The 22970-nt window shown below is 35.3% G+C and overlaps 1 protein-coding gene across 2 annotated transcripts in view; it reads left to right on the plus strand.

Annotated features, from left to right (window-relative positions):
- The window catches only part of LOC131043443 (sugar transporter ERD6-like 4), a 213693-nt gene that overhangs the window by 77460 nt on the left and 113263 nt on the right, over positions 1-22970 (plus strand). For both annotated transcript variants that reach the window (XM_057976640.2, XM_057976641.2), the window contains exons 11-13: positions 9865-9945; positions 10327-10411; positions 10636-10682. In XM_057976640.2, the coding sequence (XP_057832623.1) occupies positions 9865-9945; positions 10327-10411; positions 10636-10682 (213 nt within the window). The remainder of the gene's footprint in view (positions 1-9864; positions 9946-10326; positions 10412-10635; positions 10683-22970) is intronic.

Raw genomic sequence — 22970 nt, forward strand, 5'->3', positions numbered from 1 at the left:
AAAATATTTACATTTTGTGTCTGTATAATCTTTCAATGAACATCCAATAAGGTCCAGGATTCATGTACCTATTTCATAGGACGAAGCTGATGAGAATATACTATTCTTTCTGTTGGTTTATTATAATGTATTTTTTCTTGATACCTCGGGACCTACCTATCAATTTGTGTACCCCTATAGATAGTAGGGCAGTGGACCAACCCTAGAAATATATCGAATTGAAAGGATGCAGCTACTAATGCACTGGGAACACACAGGTATCTTCCCTCACCACGGCCCAGCTATCATCCTTCTTTCATAGGATGAACCTAATGACGAGATACTATTCTTTCTGTTGGTTTATTATATTGCATTTATTTCTTGATTTAGAATAGATTACTGGCTCATGCATGATCTTTGAATGCATCCAAATGGAATTAATGTTTCAACTCCTCTTTGGTAGCCCTTAATTATTCCCTTACTAATTCTCTTGATGTATGTGATAGAAAATGAAATGGTTTAATGTACATAGTACAGACAATTTCAAATTTTGGGTAGCTATTTCCCAATCTTACACTACATCTAAGCATGCATATACTTTGCACTTGGCACGTGTGGACCAAAATATTATGAAGACAAACATCACATCCCCTGGTGGACCTTATGCTGTTATGTTCTAAGCACATGTTCAGAGTAGTGTGATAGGAGGAGACACTACAAAGCACATGTTCAGAAGTAGTGCGATAGGAGGAGACAATACATTGGGAATTAGTATGGCATATTCACAGTTCTGTCATTATCGATTGATACGGATGGATGAATAGCTATCTTTGTTGTCTTCATAGTTGTAAAGAAAAATTATTACTGGATGATATTGTATACTGTGCAGTTCAGATGCATTGAAATGCTATATTTTATTTCACTTTCTATCTAGATTTTAATGTTTGCATTTACTTCTTAGCAGGTGAAATTCAATGAGTTCACCTTTGTAACTACAGTTAGTGCATATGTCAATTTGACTATATTAGGATTGGTCAAAGCAGTCCATTAAAATCTGGATTCCTGTCATATCTCTCTGTGGGAAACATTCTCGCTTAATTTACTCCAAATGTGGAAGAAATTGCTTCACCCTTCATGTCATGGAATACAATGCTTACTGGGTTTTTCTAAACATGACCTTGAAAAGGTGGCCATCAAATGTCCAAACAAATGCAACAGGAAGTTGTAGAGCCAGACTTTATATCCTACATTTCAGTTCTCTCTATGTGTGACTGTGGATGGGGGTTACTGTTTTGATACTTGACCTGCAATGCCTAGATTGGAGCATTATCCACACATGGTAGGATTTCTTGTGCATACAATGCTTCTTTCAGCAGGTACAATCTTATCTAGCAAACATGAATTGAATCTGCAACTTTGTTTTGGCAGAATTTACTTGGCATGTACAGATTTCATGCTATAAGGGAACTTGGATAGCAAATTACTAATCTGATTCTGATGTTGGAACCACAAAATGCTGCTCCATATTTGTTGATCTCCATCATTTATGTCAAATTTGGTAAGTGTAATATTGCGCTTATCCAAAAATTGGTGACCGTTCATTTGTCATATGTTAGTCTTTGGTTCCACAATCTCTACATCTCTATCCCAATATCCATTCCTCTGATCATTAAAGGGATCAGTATTTCTAAGTTGGGATTTAAGAATATGGATCACCTCTCTTTGGATGTACGATAAACCTTCCATAGTCCATACACTAACATTCACAATATGTGAGTATATGCTAGATGGGAGTGGCCAATTGTTGGATAAACTTGAATTGGATTGAAAGGCAAGGCACAAGTTGCAAGGTAAGATATCATCAAGTGCGATTTGCATGTTTGTTAGGCCTATCTATGGTTTAAGGCGAGGTTGAAATAGAATATTGCTAGACAAGGGCTCAATTGTCATGAAAAGAAATGAAAGTTCTCTACATGCTTGTTTTGTGATTCTGTCTATGGTCACATGCCTCACTATGTTACCCTAAAAACTCAGGCATGTGTGAGTGAGTATTGAAAGGGAAAGTGCTGATGGTTGATCCACATTTTGAAGATGTAACCTGGTTGAGGTTCAAGAAACCAAAGTTACTATATACATAACAGTTCCAGACAAAATCAATCTCCCAATCAGCATAAATAAGGCTTATTTCCGAAGGTTACACCCACATTGAGGATGTAGATATTTTGTGAGCTCTAATACATGTCATATCAATTTGTACTGTCTGCTGAGCATGGCCTACTTGTTTGTCAATTTAAATTTTAGATGTTAATTTTTGTGAATTTCCTGTTGAACGAAGAGTTATGCATGCGAGAGTCCATTTTATTGAACGCACAATGCTGATATGAAAGCTCCATGCTGGTAAGTATTATTGTAGGTTCATAATAATGCTTCTATTGTGATAGAGCAAAATTCCTCACCACTAACAATCTGGTAGTCAACCTGCTAACATATTGCAAAAGAAGAGGAGCTCATTATCACAGTTCATGCTAAAGAAGATGAGCCAAACCTTAGAAAGCAACACAATATATTTTTTATACCAAACCTAATGTAGCAAGCAGCCTTAGGCCAACAATCAGTGTTAACACAATCACTTATTTGGTTTGGCACCATAGAAGGAGCATGTGGACAATAAGTCTGAAGTCAAAAAAAGCATGGGACGTGACTTTCATAATTCCATAAAACATTTAAAATGGTGAATGGTGAATTAGACTAGCTCCTTTAACATATGTATAGATTCTATCTGCAATTATTGACAAGGGTTAAATTGTCTTTTATGTCAAGTAAGAAATGTGTACTGTTCATACAGCTCGAGTAGAACCTTCAATATTTGATATTGAAGAGAAGGAGCCCCATTTCATGCTAAAGTTGATAGGAAATATTATATTAAAGTTAATTCTAAAGAAGATAAGCAGAACCTTGGAAGTCTTAAATAATCTATTAATGCCAGGTGGAGACCTATTTTAAGAAGTAACTTAAGTACAAAAATAAGCATCAACAGAATGAATCGTTTGATTTGGAAGTGTGGAAATAGCAACTAGACACTATTTTGCAAGCCAAACAAAGCAAGAGATGTGACTTTTATAGTTCCATGAAATATTTATAATTTAAAATCTTGAACAATCTATTAGAGTAGTTCTATTAACATAAGCGTAGACTGAACCTGCAATTGTTGATATTGATAAGGATGAAGTTGTCCTTGATATCAAATAGAAGACGCATACTTCTCTTACAAGTCAAAGAGAACCTTCAATATTTGATATTAAAGCGAAGAAACATCATTTCCATTATGAGAAGTGGGTACAAGACTGAATTCTATATTGTATAGAGGATAATTGTAGCCAGAAGAATCTAATCCCTATAGTCACTACCATGAAGCTTAACTTTGCAATCACACCAAATTTAAGGCCTCACTACATTGTGTCATCCTTATGAGTGGTGATCAACACTACGGACTTCTTAAAGTAATTTCAAATGTTAAGGTATCTTCAATCAAATACAAATAGTGCTATAAATCATCAATTGTTATTAAAGCTTATTCTTTTGATGGTTTGACCTTAGAATTACGCAAGCTACAAATTTGATTCATGTTTTTCAACTATTTATTGTTTCCATCAAAGACATTTGACTATGCCCTTGGATCAGCATGCTAAATTTTTTATATTACCCCAAGTGTTGCACTCCATTAGTATGTGAAACTTTGTCTTGACCTCATATTGGAATCTCCAGTTCCAGGCAGTCCTTTGTATTATTCATTAATCTCAAAAAATTAGAAGATTGGATGTAGATTTAGGATTTGACTAAGAAGGGCTGCATCTGAACTAGCACTTCACAGTATGGTAATCCTATTTTTCTAGTGCCTAAGAAGGATAGAGCATGGATGTTTTGCATCTTCTTTTGTACCCTAAGCAAGATAATTGTCAAGACCACCATAGGTAGCATTCATCTCTATAACAATTTTTGTGGGGTTAGGTGTTTTGTAAATATTGATATGAAATTTGGTTACCATCAAGTGGACTCATTTGGAAGAAAAAAATGGAGTCTAAAGAAGACCTCTTTGAGTTTCTAGTCATGCTCTTCGATCTCAACTCATACATATCCTTATCAAAGAGAGGGTGGATTGAGTCGTTCCCAGCATTGGCATTGGGTTTGACCAGAAGTTATTCCTAGATGTCTTACAAAGCACTAGCATCGGAGATAGCTAGATGGAATCATTCCCACCCAAATGTCTCACAAAGGGGAAGTGACATTTTGGATCGCGGTCGCGGTCACACTTCAGTAGGATTAACTGTTCATCATAACATCTGAAGAGCTGTTGGATACTATCCAGATTGGATAGCCAAAACTCAACTCTAAAACCCGATCTGTCGCATGCATATGAGTTCTTTAATACACTTTTCATTAAAGCAACAAGGATATTTCATGAGGATCATTTAGAATAAGAGAAATTGAATCTAACAAGACTTCTCAGACCAAATGTGTATGAAAGAATTGGAAATTATATAGGCTTTCCAAAGAGAAAGTAAGGAATCATGCTTTCACAAAAATATCAACGCATGAGAAGGTAAAAGACAAATATATATTTTATACATTTAAGAGACTATTGAAAACTTTGCTGGAATTCAAAAAAGGAAAAACATCAAAATGTAAAAGGGTATATCAAAATGTCGGAGTATTAACTCAATTGTAGGAAACATAAAATGGCATGTTTGATTCCATGATATGGCCTCACAATGCACACACTAGAAAGCTAAGAAAGAAATGCATGTAAACCACAAAAAAGTAAAGAAAGCTTTTTAATTGTTTGCCTTAACTTATTATTAGCATGGGTTATATAGACGTACAAGGGTGAGAGTGCATATTGTTTAGATAATGTCAAGCATATTCAATGTTCTAAGGAACTGGCCATACAAAAGTATCTTAGTTTATATTAGATGCGATTAGAAAAACCTATTGCTAAGTGGATCATGTACAAGAGTGATGATTGAAAAATTGGTAATGTTTATTATGAGAGTGATTGTCATCATTCCATGCTCTTGTGGGTGTCCATATATTGGTGAAACAAGCCATTCGATCCACATAAAAGTGAGATTGTTGTGTGGATATCCGACACTGGTGTGCTAATAAGGTTACTTGGGGAGAACATTCAATGCCACTGAACATCGCATGTGTGTTGAAGACAGAAGTTGTTGTCTATATCAATGAGTCCAAAGCAACACATCAAAGAAGATGAAGTTAAAAGCTGACTGAGACATTTAGTAGGATTTAAAGTTCAAACCAATCACAGAAACCTGATATCTGTATAATAGAATCTGAATGATATGGGGCTATTATTTGATTTTCAATTTCTTCCCTAGATTGACCTGGCATATTGTACTAAGGATTAGTGGATTTATTGGTTTTTTATTTCCCTTGGCAACCTATCATCATGGACAATTAGATTGATGAGAGTTTAACAAGAAATGACTCCAAAATGTTGATTCACAAAATATAGACTCAATTTTTCCATGAAATACTTCACACATTATATGTAGAATTGCCAAAACAATCAATTTGTGTACAACACATAACTTAAGGATTTTGAAGATCTTGAGAAAAGGCTATATTGTGTGCTAGTGTTCAATTGGGTAGTTCCCTCATCCTTTTGAGGTATAGATAAATGCCTAGATTTGTACTTGGAGCAGCCTTGGTTTGATACAAACAACTTTTCACATATCATTCTAGGAGTTCCAATGTTTTAATTTTCTGCTACTTATTCTAATGCTGGAATGGCATGTGACTTCTGTGTTGTGATAATGAAAAGACTATTAATGTTAAGATCATTACATAGTCATGTCAAACATTTTAATTTATATGGATTTAAAATATGCCAAGATCAGCTTGAGTGGATGGCCTATCTACAGAAATTCCACTATGTAATCAAACATAGGAAAAGTAACACCAATCTTGTAGCTCACTATATCATTCATCTGTCTTTGGCTAGCATGCCAACCATTCTGAACACTTTTAGTCATGATGCTCTGTTGTGGTCCTAACTCCTAACTATACAAGACTGATATACAATTTTTGCAATCTATGGATGTGTCATGTACCCTCCTTGATCGTTATATATATCCTAAATGAAGCAATTATTATAATTAGCATTGAAATTTATTTATTAAATATTATTATTTAATTAATATATATTAATATTTATTATTAATTAAATTCTTGAGATATTCAAAGAAAAATAAAATAATATTATATTATAAATTATAAACATAATTTACATATTCTTAATTGTAAAGTGTAAACACAACTTATATACTTAAATAATTAATAAAATAATAAATTAATTCCAAGAATATAAATTCTTTATTAACAGTAATTATTTAATTAATAATTTTAGGTAAGAATAATTATTATCAATTATTAATATATTTATGATAAATTATCTAATCACTAGTATATTATACACACATAGATTGAAATAAACCAATTTATTAAGAAGTCGGCAAAATGCAAATAAAACCTGATTCATTAAAGAGATTTTACAAACTAATAAATGGTTAATGGAAATAAGAAGATGTGCGATTCACTTGTTAATAAACACACAACAACGATTCAATAATGGAGTATGACTATTGTATGAAGCGCTAGGATTTAAAAGAAAGAACTTTAATAAATGATAAAAGCAGTGCTAAGGTAACGATTAGGAAAAAAGGCAAAGGGTGTGATCAAAGTAATTTGACTAATGTAAAAGAATTAATAAATACAAGGACGTGTCTCTTCATTTTAAGAAGCATGATCTTTAGAAATCGAGGATATATATAAATTGAAGGGGAATATAATATATCTGGTTTCTTTACTCCAGTTTGGAAGAGTTTGAAGGGAACCGATCAGCTCAGATCAGAATTGTTATTGAGTTCCAGGCAGTGACATTGGTTTTGGGGTGGTATGCATAGGGATGTGCTTAATATTTGAAGCCCGATAACATTCCTATGCAGAATTTAATAGTAACATAAATTTAGACAATAATAATAATATAATAATAATAATAATAATAATATAATTATAATAATAATAATAATATAATTATAATTATTATGATGTTTTATAGGAACTGCATCTGCAGTAATATAATGATAATATCTGAGAATAAATAATGTATATAAATATATATAAAGCTATATGTATATTAATAATAAATATTAGTATATAAATCAGATAGAATGTTTAAGAATATATCAGGAAGAAGCCTATGTTCTTCGTTATCACTGATTGGATTCATGTTAAAGATAATTCTGTCTCCTAATCAATTTAGTTTAAGCCAAAGTATGTCGAGATGGATTAATTATGGTTAAAACAAGCCTAAACTTAGTAGGGGACATTACAGGATGTATTTATATAGGTGGATTAATTATAGATCAGCATCTTGAGAATGATCTTTTTTTCTGGTTCAGACACCATAGTCAAGGAGACTAGCACTAAAAATTGATTTTTGAAATACACTTAAGCATACTAGGTCCAATTGGTGTCGCCAAGACTTGCCAATTTGTGATACTTGTAGGGCTTCCATTTCAACATGAAAGTTATTTAGTATATATTGTACTTATTGAACTCACACCACTGATAAGCCATCAAATAGGAAACAAGGAATGCACACTCCTCATCCCATTTCCAACAACAATTGGGACTCTTTTCTATAAATTTTGTCTCCAATATGCACACTACCAATCACAATTTCAATTATGTGTGATAGGGAGATTTTTGAAGATGGCTATTCCTGTATAAGACAAATCTTGTCAAAGCAACATCCATTTTCTATCACAGCTCATGTCTCTCAGCTGATTTTGGAAGGCACTTGGTCATTTATGAATATTAAGCTCTTACTGTGTATAGAACTATTCATCCACAAACCAATTATCGGGCTGAAGTTAACCAACCAGTTACACACCTTCTGTTCGTTGTGTAATGCCCCCTTTTGGGATATACCTGATTTTTGTCCACAAATAACAATTTCAACAAATGCAATTCATCTACCAATACAATTTATATAATAAAATTACATAATAGTTATGCCAATTTAGATAAAATCCTAATTTAAGTCTTATAAACAATATTAACTAACATCAAAGCATTTATATCAAGAAATTATGTATACAAATAATCTTTATTAAAATTAAGTATCCTAAAATCATTCATATCTGTTTCTTTTCTTATTTTTCATAGCCAACCATATTAGGAATCTGATGGGAAATCTTGATAGGACACTAGGATACTGTCTTCCTCAACCAAGCCCAAGGGCACATAATGAGCCTCCAAGTCATTCGGCCCCTTGGTCCACAAGTTTGGCTTGACCTTCAGTCCATCCATCTTGGGATGGCGTGCTTGATGAGGGAAGACCGGTACTGCTGCATCTTCCTATAAAACATTTCGCATTAATTCCAAACATGATTGCTCAGGAAATCAGGTAATTAATTGCTTATCCTATATTTCTTGATGGATTGGCAGTTTAATCATATTTCTGCTAATATTATAGACTGCTTTTCTTAAGTTCTAACTCAGGTTTATTTCTGAAGTCTTCCCAATTCGGACTTGATTATTCCATTCTGCTGAATTCATTCATTCCTTAATGTTCAGATTTCTTATTCTCCATTTCCATTTCCATGGTTTTCCTGCCCAGAGAAATGACTCCTGATTTATATCTCTTAATGGGAAAGAGTCACACCCCTTAGTGAATCAACATCTTCTTGCAATGGACACCTCCCCTCATAACCCAAGCACTGGTCACTGAATGTTAATCGCATCCCTTGTTAGGAATTTCTGCCAGGTTAGCCTACATTAATTAATGTTAGTCAGCTCCCTTCGAAGAATCACTACCTTGGAACCTTGCTAATAATTTCCTTTAATTAAGTCGGCCATAATTTAATTGCTGCTCTTTTAATTTCAGTCGGCCCTAGTGTTAATTTATTTATTCGCCTAGGTTATTTTATAAGGTCGTCCCCTTTGGAATTTCCATTAATTCATCATCTGAATTTCATTTATTAGAGCTGCAATCTGTCATACAGGGAAGGGGCATGACACATTGACATCAAGAAGCATTCAAACACCTAGAATAGAAGCTTGTCTTTCATGCTGTGCCTAGATCGATGTATGGAATTAAGGGAGACATAAAATGATTCATTTTCTTTTGAAATGCTTGTGATTGTTAATCATCAGGTACCTCTGTAGCATCTAGTTTGGTTTCTCTTAGATGTCTTAAACCATAAAAGCTGGACATGTACACACTTTTTTGCTCTAGATGTTGGATAATGATCATTCCACTAGTAATTTAGTTATTACACACCTTTTATCCTGCATAGGAACTACATTTCATGTATAGAATTACACTGGCTGAACTGAAAAAAATGTCTATAATGGTTGTCTTGTTTTATCTTGTCAAGTTATGAAACTATGCTTTCTCTTTTTGATGTCATAAACTATATCCTTGATATCTCAAGACATGAGAATGACCTGGTCAAAGCCCCTCAATTTGAGTCTAAATAGTTAAGAGGAATTGATTTTCCTTAAGCTGTAATTGACAATTTCAAACATTTTTTTCAATTTTATCCTTAACCGTTTTCTTTTAATCTAATTATTTGTAATGGATCTATTGTTTGAGCTTGGATGCACACAGGACTGTATTTTGGTCTAAATTATTTTTTCTTGTAAGTAATGAGATTTTTGTTCATTCCTAGTACTCTTAAATCCTTTCTCTTTATGATTTTCAATATGGAATTTTCTAAATTCTAAAACATTGTTTGAAGCCATAAGAATTTATGCACATATACAGGGCTCCTAATGTGATAAGCTGTATGAATGCTATAGGAAGCAGTGGAGATCTTCAAACTTCAACCTAAGGCAAAATTATCAGATCTTTTTAAGCGACAGATATTTTATCCTCTTCTTGTAAGTGCTTTAGTGTTTTCTTTTGCAATTTTTCTTTCCAAGATCAAGCCCCATAGTTTGTCATTTTGGCATCATGACTTAGAACAATTAGTATAATGCTTTTTGACAATAAATTTACTGCAGTTATTATGGGATCTTATGATGGAAAAGTATTATATGATATAATGACTCAGATTCAGAGTATAGGAACCATTTTATGATATGGTCCCTCAGATTGAGTGAATCTAGATTTCTAAGGCAATGCTTTTACGCCATGAGCAGTTAACTGCCTTGTGGAGATCCAAGCCAGTTTCAAATAGAGAGAAACTTACACGGAATACAGATAGATTCTACTTCATTTTTGCAAAATGAATAAAGTATTATTGATTTCTTTTGGTGAAGGCAGGGATAGGCTTGCTACTTTTCCAGCAACTATCAGGAATCAATGCAGTGATGTTATATGCTGGTCAGATTTTTCGAGAAGTTGGTAAGAATCTCATTGTATTATCATTGTTCTTCACCTCCTTTGCTAGAAACCAATGAAGCCATATAGATTACACTTATTCAAAATTCGCTTTTTGATTGTCTCACTTATTTAAATTGACATTACTGTGGCAGTTGTCTTTTTGTTGCTACTCATCAATTTCAATTGATAGTTTGCATCTTTTATCTTTCAAAATGGCCTCTCAGTTTCTGGTTACTTTATGGCAGGCATATCCTCATCGAATGCTGCATCATTTGGTTTGGGATCCTTGCAGGTAGGCTAATTAATACCTATCCTACAAGGGTTAGACTACTTGTGGATTTTATATTGTTGAAATTCATTAAAGAAAAAAAACAGTAGAAAAACTAGAGGGGAAAATTTCTGTTACTTGTGTCCATTTGTTGAGAATGTAGATCTATGGAAGAGAAAAAGATTTGGATATTTGCTAGTATTTTTGAACATTGAATTTAGGAAAAGACATTTCTTTTATGAAAGATATAATAGTGGGCATGATCTAGTACGTAAAATTCTATTGTATATCACTATGTCTGTGTTATGCATACACATACATACATACATACATACATACATACATGCATGCATGCATACATAGATACATGCATCATGCATGCATACTGTTGTGCTCGCACACACCCTTGCTTCAGGAGCCCCCTGTTTTGGTCTGGTCTTCCCGCACGCAAAGAGAGTGCCAAAATCCTTGAACGCGGGAATCAAATTCGGGCATTTGCTTTCAAATGTAGATACCATCTTGTTATCGGGCTTGTTATCGGGCTTTCCAAAGCCAACCAACTGCATAGGTCCCATTTTCCCTTTGCAGAAGCTGTAAATACCCCGAGTTTTTCAGGGCAAGCAGACTATATCTCAGCTCAATGAGGAATCGTAAGTCGCAAGCCTTTAGGGGCCTGTGATCTCCAAACCCTTGCAATTGTCTCAGTTTTCCCGAAAATAATCCCGAACTCGCTAGTTGAAGGGCCGAGACAAAGAAAGTCGCACATCTTTCCTAAAATGCTCGGGTTTCGCGAAACGCAAAATCGCGTGGTTTGGTAATAATGGCCGAAATTTCATACTAACTAGGGCATAAATCCAAGTTCGCACATTTCAAGTGAAAGGCCCAAGTTTTTGTGAAGAGGGTGGGGCAAGCATCTAAGTCCAAAGTCGCATCTAACAAAAACCCTAGGTGGCTCGAAGTTTTCATAGGTGCGAAACCAAATCGTGTAGGTGGAAAAAAGAATGCGAATTTGGAAGCAATGAAAATCGTGAAAAAAAAAACATGAAATCACACATAAAGTCCATATAGGCCAAAAATCTACAAAACACCTCATCGAGCCGAAATTGGAGACAGGCAAAGTTCGCACAAAATAGTCAAATGTGCCGAAAATGAAAGAAAAGGTAAGAATCGCACATTCTCACCTCTTGAGCCGAAAAACTTAAGAGTGTAATTTCGCGCAAAGTCACCCAAATTAGCCAAAAGGACTGAGTTCATGCGAGGACATAATTTAGGCCGAAAAAGTTAAACTTTCAAAAGAGGTCATTTAGGCCGAGAATAAGAAAAGAAAAAGAAAAAAAGAATCTCTCCATTAATCCCAAATTGCCGAGTTTTGTCAAGGGTCAGCCTTTTCATTTGTTTTGAGAGACACAAAATCGCACATTTCGGCTCATAAGCCCGAAATTCTAAAGGGGCGTTTTTAACGAATGTCTCTCAAAATAATCTAAATGCCCGAAATTAAAGGGGCGTCGAAGAGAACAAGAGACCAAATTGTGCCAAAGGAGCAAATGGCCCGAAACTGAGAGAGACGATAAAAGTGTTAAATGAAATTCGCACGATCCTTCCAATATAGCTGATTTCATGTCAAAGGATTAGGCATTTAAAACTAAGAAGCCCGACATTACCAAAAATTTAATATGATTGTTCAATTAATTTATTTAATTTTTCAAAATTATTATTAAAAGTGGAATTCATTGTTTGCAGGACGACGTCGGGAAGAGCTAGAGTGTCAACTTGAAGTGCAAATTGGAGATGCAATCGCGATCAAAGATGGGAAGCGAAGATGCAATGCGCAGGATCAAAAAACGAAGCATGGGGAAACGTGCCACCACCAGACAACAAGTTGAAATCCACCAATGAGATTGAAGACCAAGAACACATAATGCTGCAAATGTGCATTCTCTGAAATACATAGCTGGAAGAATTCTAGAAAATTAGATTAAATACTGAAATATTTTATTGTACATGACTGCCTGTGTGCCTCACCTAATGTATTCAAAACAAAGGGACACAGATCAGTTATGTCACAACTACCAGGTGGACCGAATTGATATCAAATAGTTGTATGTAGTTGAGAATATGGTTGGGGGGATAACTGAGAATTGAATAGGCATGGGTTAAGGCTGCTAGGTTCTAGAAGGTAGATCAGGGCCCTTGGATGCAGTCAATCCTGGCCTTTGATTCAAATTGTAATATCTATAAAAGGCAGGGGCCTTTCTCATTGTAAAGGGTTAGATTTATTTAGAGTTAGACAGTTAGATTGTTAGATTCTGGTTAGATAGTTAGAGTTTTGTAGAAGGTTAAATGTTAGTAGTAGCATAGAAATGCTCCAGAAATTGTTGTAATAGCAGCTAAAATCAATATAATGGACATTGATTTGGTGTTTATCATCTTGGTTTTATTTTGTTTGCATGGTTTCTTTCAACAGGTTTAGATACATCCTTTTTGGTGTGCAAGTATTTGATGGATTTAGGTTCATACCATTGGGGATATGCTGATTATGTATCCCTATGTATGGTTAACCCGAGCCTTTAAAATTGTGTTTAGTTCAATTGCAGGTGTCCGTCTGAGCTGCACCAGAATTGGGAGTTTGGGCATGCACCTGTAGTCTGAAAATCTTCTAAGTCCCCTTGAAGATTGCACCGTTGTTGTGAGGTTGTGAGTTATTCTAGCCAAGCAGGGATTGGTTATGTTGAATCCGTCTACTCGCACACCAATCTTGTTAATTTTAGGTCTCCTAAACCCTTCTCCTTTGCTTTTATTTCCCAGTTTGAGAATAAAATGTAGACTAGCCTGCTGCAAAACGTAAGGCCCCTTGTGCTCCTAGCAAAACACATCAACCGTTGAGCTATCCCGCAGTCAAGGACTGACATTTGGAACCTTGAGGTTGTCCCTATTGATCAACTAAAACAGCATTAGGGATTTCCTTATTTCAAGAGGATAGGATACTCAATGAGATCATTCTATTCTGCATTGACCGGATAGAGTTGTAGCAATACGATTTTAGCCACGTCAACACATACACACATGCACACGCGTACACACATACATACATACACACACTAACACACAGATATACACACATACACATACATACACACACACACATAGACACACATAGACACACACACACACATAGACACACACATACACACACACATACACATACACACATACATACATAGATACACACATATACATACATATACACACACATAGATACACACATACACACATATGGTATATAAAAATAGCCATAATCTGCAAAAAAAAAAGGAATTGAACCATAGTTGATAGTGGTAAAGATAATTGATAATTCAATGTCAAATGTAAAATTAATACAAAAAACAATAATCTTCATTTTTCTCTTCACTGAAAGTGTCGAATCATCACTTGGTTCATTTGAACCACAACCAATTACAATACCATTCAACTAGCTACATCAGCCTTTGCATTCTCTAAAGTGATTGTTGCAAGCTATGCAACAAATAAATCCTAGTTGACATACCTAGGGTTTCCATCCTAAGTCTTTATCACCCCTTGTAGTTGACTTGCTTATGTCACAAGAGGTGGAAGTTGGAGTACATATACACTAACTTTGTCTCTTTGTAGCCAACCAATTTCACATTATTGAGTGGATAACGAAGCATGTACTCTAGTTCCGCTCAGCTAAAAAACTCACAACCTGTTGAAAATGGAGACTAAGTCAATACAATGTTTTTAATTATCAAACATAATATATAGCTATGAACTAATTGTAAGAGTCTTAGAAAGTAAATAGTGCTTGTCTATGATAGAATTTTGATTGCATGAGGTTGCAACTATGTAGAACCTTGCCCATGGAGGTATCATGTATAAACATCCTTCTTGTACATGTCATAAAGATCCCTGATTGCAATGCTTTAATGTTATGAAGCTTCCAAACTCACCCACAATAGATCCTCCACATCTAGATTTTGGAATATTCTTCAAAATGAAACCTTGTACCCATTAACAAGTTTTACATTTTAAAATGGTGCCACTCTCCCAGGCAAAGAATGAATCTCCATGCTATAATATTTGGGAAACAATGCAAATGCAAGTATATGTAAGGTTGTGGCATCATTTGTTGCACTTTTTAAAACTTTTCTTTTGTGGGATCATTCTCATTGGTTACCGAAATGTGCTTTATTTTTCAATCATGGAGTCTATTCCATCGTAAATTTCTTCCAATATGAAAGATATTTATCAATGATCATACTCATCATGGACTAAATGAAACTCAAGATGTGATGGACTATAAACGTATTGCGTTGCAATTTTTAGCATTGTCTATCATCATTTGGACAAAATTTTGAGCACTCACTATATCTGTTGCCTCTATGAATATTTTGGCAATGAAGTTTGCATACTTCATTTTCCCCTCACAATCAACTACCTTCTCAAATATTCCCCCTTTAAGGCACACTTTAATGACATTAATTAAAACTTGGTTCTTACAATCTTCACATCCATTAGAAATAATGGACACTCTAGTTTTGGCCCATAAATCCTCACTTGGTTGTAGTGATATTTTTACCAAGTGTTTTTCTTTTTCTTATAAGGTGGTGTGCAAGTTCTCATAACTAAGATCTATGTAACAATTAATATAAGGGTATATTATGTTGATTGCCATCATATGTTACCAAGATGGTGATCTTGCTTGAAAGGAAACTCGTCGATGTAAATGCAATTCACTGTGTTCACCTACAATTACTCACCTAATTTTGAAATGCCCTATCCAATGGGAAAATGGTGTCACAAAGAAAGGATGTTGGGCAACCACTATTGGAGATCCCAAAGATGCCCTTGTAGGTGGCTTTTGTGATCCTTTCTTGGATAAATGATGAGATCTTAATCTTTCTCTCTCATGTACAATATCGACTAAAAATGAGAGAACTTGCTCCTTTGGCAATCCCTTTTTGTTTTGCCATAGACAAACTTTGATTTCCTAGCCAGCCATAGCATGTAGGTGAGATTTTACTTGACTATAGGAGCTCTTATTCTTTTTGTGGCATTGACTACAATGCCAAAGAAAATTTCCACCTTCGTGAAGATGCTCAATCATTATAAAATGTTGCCATGGCTACAACTAACAATGGCCATTTTATATAAATTCTTGTAATAAGGGGAAAAAATTCAAAATGTAATCCTATGTAAAGACCTTGTCAAGATTTGAGCTAATTTGAAAATTTCCCTCTCCAATTTCATCAAATAGTTTGTTTGCATGAAAAGATATTGGTGCTATGTGGAACAATTTCAGTTTGAATGAAATTCAGAAGTGTAGAGTTGTGTTTGCAACCTGATATAGAAAATACCAATAACAATTTTCAACAGTAACAAAAATATAAAATTTAATGTAATACCACTGTTCTACTTATTAATCCCGCTACAATAAATGCATTCAGGAAACTGAAACAAAGTTTGTTTTAAGTAGAAACCAAATATTGTGTACCTTTAAGCTTCAAACCTCCATTATCCTTCTTCTACGTAGCAAAGACCATTCTTTAGAATTTATGTACAGTTTTGAACTTTGCTGTCCATCAAAGCTCACTTCAATAGCAACATTGATTGGGCAATATACATGCCAGCCTCATAGGTCAGAATCTTCAGACTCATGTGATATAGAAGTACAATGAACAGGTCAATCAATCAATATTTTACTTCTACGCAGAACTATAACTTTACTTTTCAGTCGTACAACAAGGAAATATGATTTGATACTACTTCCACATTAAAATGAACTCCCAACAATGAAGAAAGCTTATGCCAAAAACCGCCCTTCAATTTGCAAGAGGTGTATTATACTGTGCGTCCAAGCAGGAAATGGGAACCAATAATTATTTATTTGGCAGCTTGCAGAATTGAGTGAATAACTTTATCAAGTGCTGAAGCTTATTTTTTCCCCACGGCTTCAATAAATTAATAATATTAAATAATCCCGGTACCAATAGCATACACACCCATTACCAACCAAGGAATATTGCACTCAATAAACTGTGTTGAGAAAGACCTGAATATTATATTATGAAATTATTTTAAGCCTATGCACAGTTCTGAACTTTGCCTTTCATTGAAGTTCACTTCAATTGTATTTGTACAAAGCTGTGAAGGACGACATACCTATCGACATATGATATGTAGTATTGTAGCAATGCTCTCTCAAGTGTAGCCAATTTATCCAAGCCTTCTGCTGTACTGCTACATATTTATATAGATATCCTTCCATCCACTTATTCACAATCTCAGTCTGATCGTCAAACTATAGGTGATAGCTTGTCTTAGGAGATAACTCAATGCCAACCAATCTAAACAACTCCTGCCAAAATGTAATGAGAAACCTATTGTCACGATCAATGACAATGTTCTTCAGTAGCCCATGTAATCTGAATACTTCTCTAAAAAATAATTCTGCCACTTGAGGTGCCTTATAATTAGTGGAAATAGCAAAGAAGTGAGCATATTTTGTTAACCTGTCAACCACTATAAATACGCAATCTCTATTTAGCACCCTCGAAAGATTCATGATAATGTCCATCGATATGCTCTCCCACTTATGTTCAGGAATTGGCAATGGCTGAAGTAACCCTACGGGAGAGGTATGCTCAGACTTGTTCTGCTGACAAGTCATACATTCTCTAACATATTGCAAAACATCACTGTTGAGATCCTTCTAGGAAAATCTCTCTCTAATATGCATGTAGGTTTTGAAGAAACTTGGATGTCCTACCAACAAGGTGTCATGAATTTCTCTCATGATTTTACCCTTTATTTTCGATTCAGGCACCAAAAATATCCTATTCTTGTAATATATCATATTGTCAACAACCTATACCTATCATCTTGGAGTTTACCATCTATAATCTTGCAAGCAAATGTATTCCTGGAATACTCAACCATGAGTTGAGCCTTTTAATCAACTGAGATCTCTGACAAGGAACGGAGTGTGGGTCTTCTAGATAGTGCATCTGCAATAATGCTCTTTTTCCCTTTTACATATTTGATATCAAAGTCCTAAGCCTGAATCTTACTTAACTACTTTTGGTGACATTCATTCAAATCCTTCTGCCCAAGAAAATATCTCAATCTATTATCCATCTTGACCACAATTTTCCACCCACAAGATACTATCTAGTATTTGCCAATGCGTGCATTATGGCAAGCATTTCCTTGTCATAGGTGGAGTATAACCACTCTACATCTCTCAACTCCCTACTCTCGTAGGCAATTGGATGCCTATTCTACATAAGCACTGCACCTATCCCTTCACCTGATGTGTCACACTCCAAAACAAATGGTTGAGAAAAACTCGACAATGCTAGCACTAGACAAGATTAAATCGCTTGCTTGAGTTTATCAAATATATTTTATACTTCATCTGACCATCTAAATGCACCCCTTTTTGTTAGATCTGTTAGTGGTGCTGCTAACTAGGAGAACTCCTTAATGAATCTCCTACAGTAACTGCATAAACCAAGAAACCCCCTCAAATCAGAAATGTTCTTTGGCAGAGCCCAATCAAGTATGGCCTATATTTTCTTTTGGTGTACTTTCAAACCTTTTGCTCCAATCACATGCCCCAAATATAATTTTTTTGTCATACCAAATTCACATTTGGAGGCCTTCGCATACAAGGACTGTGCCTCCATGATAGCCATTACCTCATCAATGTGCTTGAGGTGATCATCCCATGTCTTACTGTATACCAAGATATCATCGAAAAATACCAACATTGTTTTTTACAACTGCTTATTGAATATGTGGTTCATACAGGTTTGAAACGTCGCAGGTGCATTAGTGAGACTGTAAGGCATAACTATAAATTCATAATGTCCGTAATGGCACCTGAATGCTGTCTTATGCACATCACCTACATGTACTTTGATCTGGTGATACCTTGAGCACAGATCAATTTTTGAGAAATAAATTGCTTCGTGAAGTTCATCCAACAACTCATCTATTCGGGGTATGGGATATCTCTTCTTTATAGTTTTCTTATTCAAGGCATGGTAATCAATGCACACCCTGATCGTGCCATCCTTTTTCTTAACTAAAAGCACCAAAGATGCAAAGGGACTAGAATTGGGTCTAATGTGTCTCATGTCTAACAATTCCTTAATTGTTTTTTCAATTTCATCCTTGAATCTTTTGGGATGATAGTAGGGAGTGGTAATGATAGGCTTAATGCCCTCCTCCAACTCAACCACATGCTCAAATCCATGATCTGGAGGTCTGCCTAGTGGGATATCTCTAAATACAACACTATACTTATCTAGAACTGACTGTACGTCCACCGAATAATGCCTATCGTCACTGGAAGAAGACTTGGAAGACACAAAATATTGGGCTGCCCACACAACATCCCCATTCTGAAATAATGCCTCCATACGCCTTAGCTGAAATTACTTTGGAGTTTGGTCGCACCATTTGCCAAGGCTCTCAAAACTACCTTCTTCCCATTTGACATGAGCTCCAATTCCATTCTCTAAAAGTCTTGACTATACCTGCTGAGTGAATGTAACCATTGAACCCGTAGTACCATGTAATCCTCTATTTGCTACAAGACCTTTGTCAATGAAATTTTTTGTGACCCAATTGTCAACCAAACAAGTAACTCGATGTCCCTGTAGAATTCCTCTAACTCTGAAAGGGTGGTACTTAGGAACTCCCAATAAGGTAGCAATAGAGCCTTGTGTAGCATCTCCTATACCACCATGGTCATGCTCTACCTGCTGTACCTCAAGTTCACTCTCAGAATTAGTATATGTTACCTCCTCAATATCAGAAGTGACCTTGATATAATATGCTTTGCCTTTCCCAAGGCATCTGTGTCTAGGTTCCCATGGTTCCTTGCAGGAGAAACATAATTTCGTCCTGCACAATTCATTCCTTGTTTTGAAGTCCATCTTAGATGTGGTCTTAGGCTGATTAATAGTGCTTTTGAATGGTTTAATGTTCTTGAAGCTCTTCTTTTGGAATTGTGGACTAGGATGTGAAGTCTCAAAGTCAAGTGCCGTCTGAATAGCAGCCTATAGAATATTAGGCTTAAAAGCCTATACCAATCCTCTCAAATTATGGTTCAATCCTTCTGTGAACAACATTACCACTCTCCTCTTTGACATATTGACAACCATAACCACTATCTTCTGAATGTCATTGATGTAACTATCCATATCCTCATGTTGTCTAATCAAGGCCAACTCATGGAAATACTACTCTATATCTTTCCTGTTAAATCGAGCAATCAGTTTGCTGCTGAACTCCACATAGGACTGAATTAGTGCATGATTTTGTTTCTCCAATCATACGTTGCACCCTCTAGATGTAATATTGGAAATTTAATCGCTTCAGTTTCTGGCATTGGTTTCAGATTTAGGAAAGTATCCAATTTATGTATCCAAGCTCGAGTTGTGCCTTTACCATTACCATCAAAATTAGGAAGAGTGAGTTTCTCCAAAGCATGCTAATATTCCCTTTGTGGGCCACATGATCTTTGTTCCTATCGTGATCTTCTAATTCTACATTGATTCATATATTGGTTAAGTGTGATTTCATTTCTAATTGCATGACGAAGTGAATTATATTCATCATAAACTTCCACAACCTCATCTACCAAGGGTTGCTCCTCTTCAGGCTGTATTGCTTCCCCTTCCTCTCTAGGTGCAAATGTGGGCTAGAAAGGTCTACTAGAGCCTCCTACACTAGCTCTTCTAGGAATGTCGTTACATGCATTGCTACCTTCCCCTGTAGTGTTTTGGTTTATCCAGAGAGCATTTAATTAATTGCTATTGTGACTGCATAAAATGTTGCATCAACTGCTACTGTCCCTGTGCTAAGTCATTCAACAGATTTTGCATGCTATCTAGATCCATTCTCCTCTCAGGACTATGTGGTGGACTCTGTGAACCACTCATTGCTCCAAATTCTTGGACACCTTTACCTAGCTGCCATGTTGCTAATGCAGCTGAAAAAGTTTCCTCGTTAGGATATGGGTTTGCAAGCTGAAATTGTTTTCTTTCACTTTCTTTCTCTATGTATCGTTTTTCCCTATCACTGGTGTACATACCCCTCCAAGCTGGCAGGCCTTATGGCTCAGATACCACTGTAAAGAACCTTTCAAGATTTGAGCTAATTTTAAACTTTTCCCTCTCCAATTTTGTTAAACAGTTTGTTTGCATGAAAGGATATTGGTGGTATGCGGAATAGTTTCAGTTTGAATGACATTCAGAAGTGTAGAGTTGTGTTTGCAATTTGATACAAAAACACCAATAATAATATTCAATAGTAACAGAAATATAAAATCTGATATAATACCATTGTTCTGCCTACTAATGCTGCTTCAAGAAATGCATTCAAGAAACTCAAACAAAGTTTGTTTTGAGTAGAAAATAAATATTATGTACCTTTAAGCTTCGAACCTCCATTATCCTTCTTCTACGTTGTGTTGACGTGGCTAAAATCGTATTGCTACAACTCTATTTGGCCAACGCAGAATATGTTAGGTCCAACTAGGAAAGCTAATGTACTGAGAGGGGAGGGGTGAATCAGTACTTCAAAACTTTTCTTGAACAACAATTTTACTGTTAAACATAAACTGAATACTGCTGATCTCATAATATATAATGCTGAAACATAATCACAGAAATAACATTCATACAAATTTCACTCCATAACACAAAGATTTTGGTTACGTAGAAACTCTTGGTTAGAGAGAAAAACTGCGGTGGGGATGGCACCCACAACTTCACTACTGCAATAATCAAGATTGCTCGGTTAGAGCTACATGTTTAGCTATTTCTGATAGCTTACCCTGTTAGGAGTACATAGATCTTTAGATCTACCTTGCCAAAGGATTTTACAAACACTTTTACAAAAATGCTGTACCTGGTTAAAGGCTTTACAATTTATAGACTTTGTTAGAGTCTTTTACCCTGTTAAAGGTTTCTAACTCAACTCAAAATAATTCAATCAAAATCTTTACAAAATATCTGCAACTTTACATCTGAAATGTTATAGCAGACTCTATGTGCTCAATATGAAATTACCTTGCTCATAGCATACCTCGGTAATTGATAAGTCAACTCGGTGACCACTTCTGTATACTCTGTCACTTAAATTGTTCTCTGAAAACCTTCTCAGTGACCTCTGAATATCTTTGTTAATCTTCACATCTTATCTTCTCTCAAGATTTTCATATTCAACTCATCATTTTTCCTCCTTGTTTAGATACTCAAATCATTCTGTATATATAGATCTCTGAGACGGTGATCTTATCATGCATCGATCATACGAACATGTTTTATTGAATGAATAAACATAGAAATTATTTCATTGGATAAACTTCCTCAAAATCATACAAAATCTTTAAATGCAATTTCCTATGTAATAACGGTTCCATGTTCTAGAATCTTGTAACACGTTTCACATGTGTGTCCAGGTTCATTGAATTTGGTAACACGTTTTCACTCGGTTCAGATTGACTCGGTATACCTTCTTTGCTGCTCGGTAGACATAAGAACTTTACTCGGTAGACAGCTCGGTGTGTCTCATCTTGGTGACTAGCCTTTCACTGTAACCGACACCTTAGTAATTACCGACTGGATATTTCGGTGGTATTAATCGACTAGAGTATATAGAATGACTTTGGGCATAAAACTAATGACAACTTAGTAAATAGCAACAATCTCCCCTTTTGACATTAGTTTGGTATGTTTGACAAAACTCCTTTCAAAGTCATAATACAAAATCTATATACTTACAAAATAAACTGAAATGACAGTATATACATTTGTTCAAATACATACTCAAATGCATACTCCCCTTATCAATATGCTGTATATAACTTGATGATCTATACTCTGTATTTCATGCTCCCCCTGTAAATTTCAACTGTACACTCGGTATATATATTATAAACTTTGTACACTCAAATACTTTGTATACTCGGTACACTCCCCCTTTTTCATCAAAACCAGTTACCATTTGGTGGAGGCAACTGATCAAAAATAGATTTATACTTTGTACGAGCGTCTTTGAGAGCGTTGATAAGTGCATCCTTGACACTTTCCATTAGAGAATTCTGAGCTGTAATTGTTTACCTCACTGGGTAAACAGGAAGACTACAGAAACTGAACAGCAATGCAATTACAAAGGAAGTACCAGAATAAGCTTTACATTAATGTCAAAAGATGTTCATATTATAATCCGTCGTCCATATTCCATGTCCTCCAACACCCGGAGGTGGTACAATATATGACA

This window comes from Cryptomeria japonica, chromosome 5 (assembly GCF_030272615.1).
Source record: "Cryptomeria japonica chromosome 5, Sugi_1.0, whole genome shotgun sequence".
Classification (NCBI taxonomy): domain Eukaryota; kingdom Viridiplantae; phylum Streptophyta; class Pinopsida; order Cupressales; family Cupressaceae; genus Cryptomeria; species Cryptomeria japonica.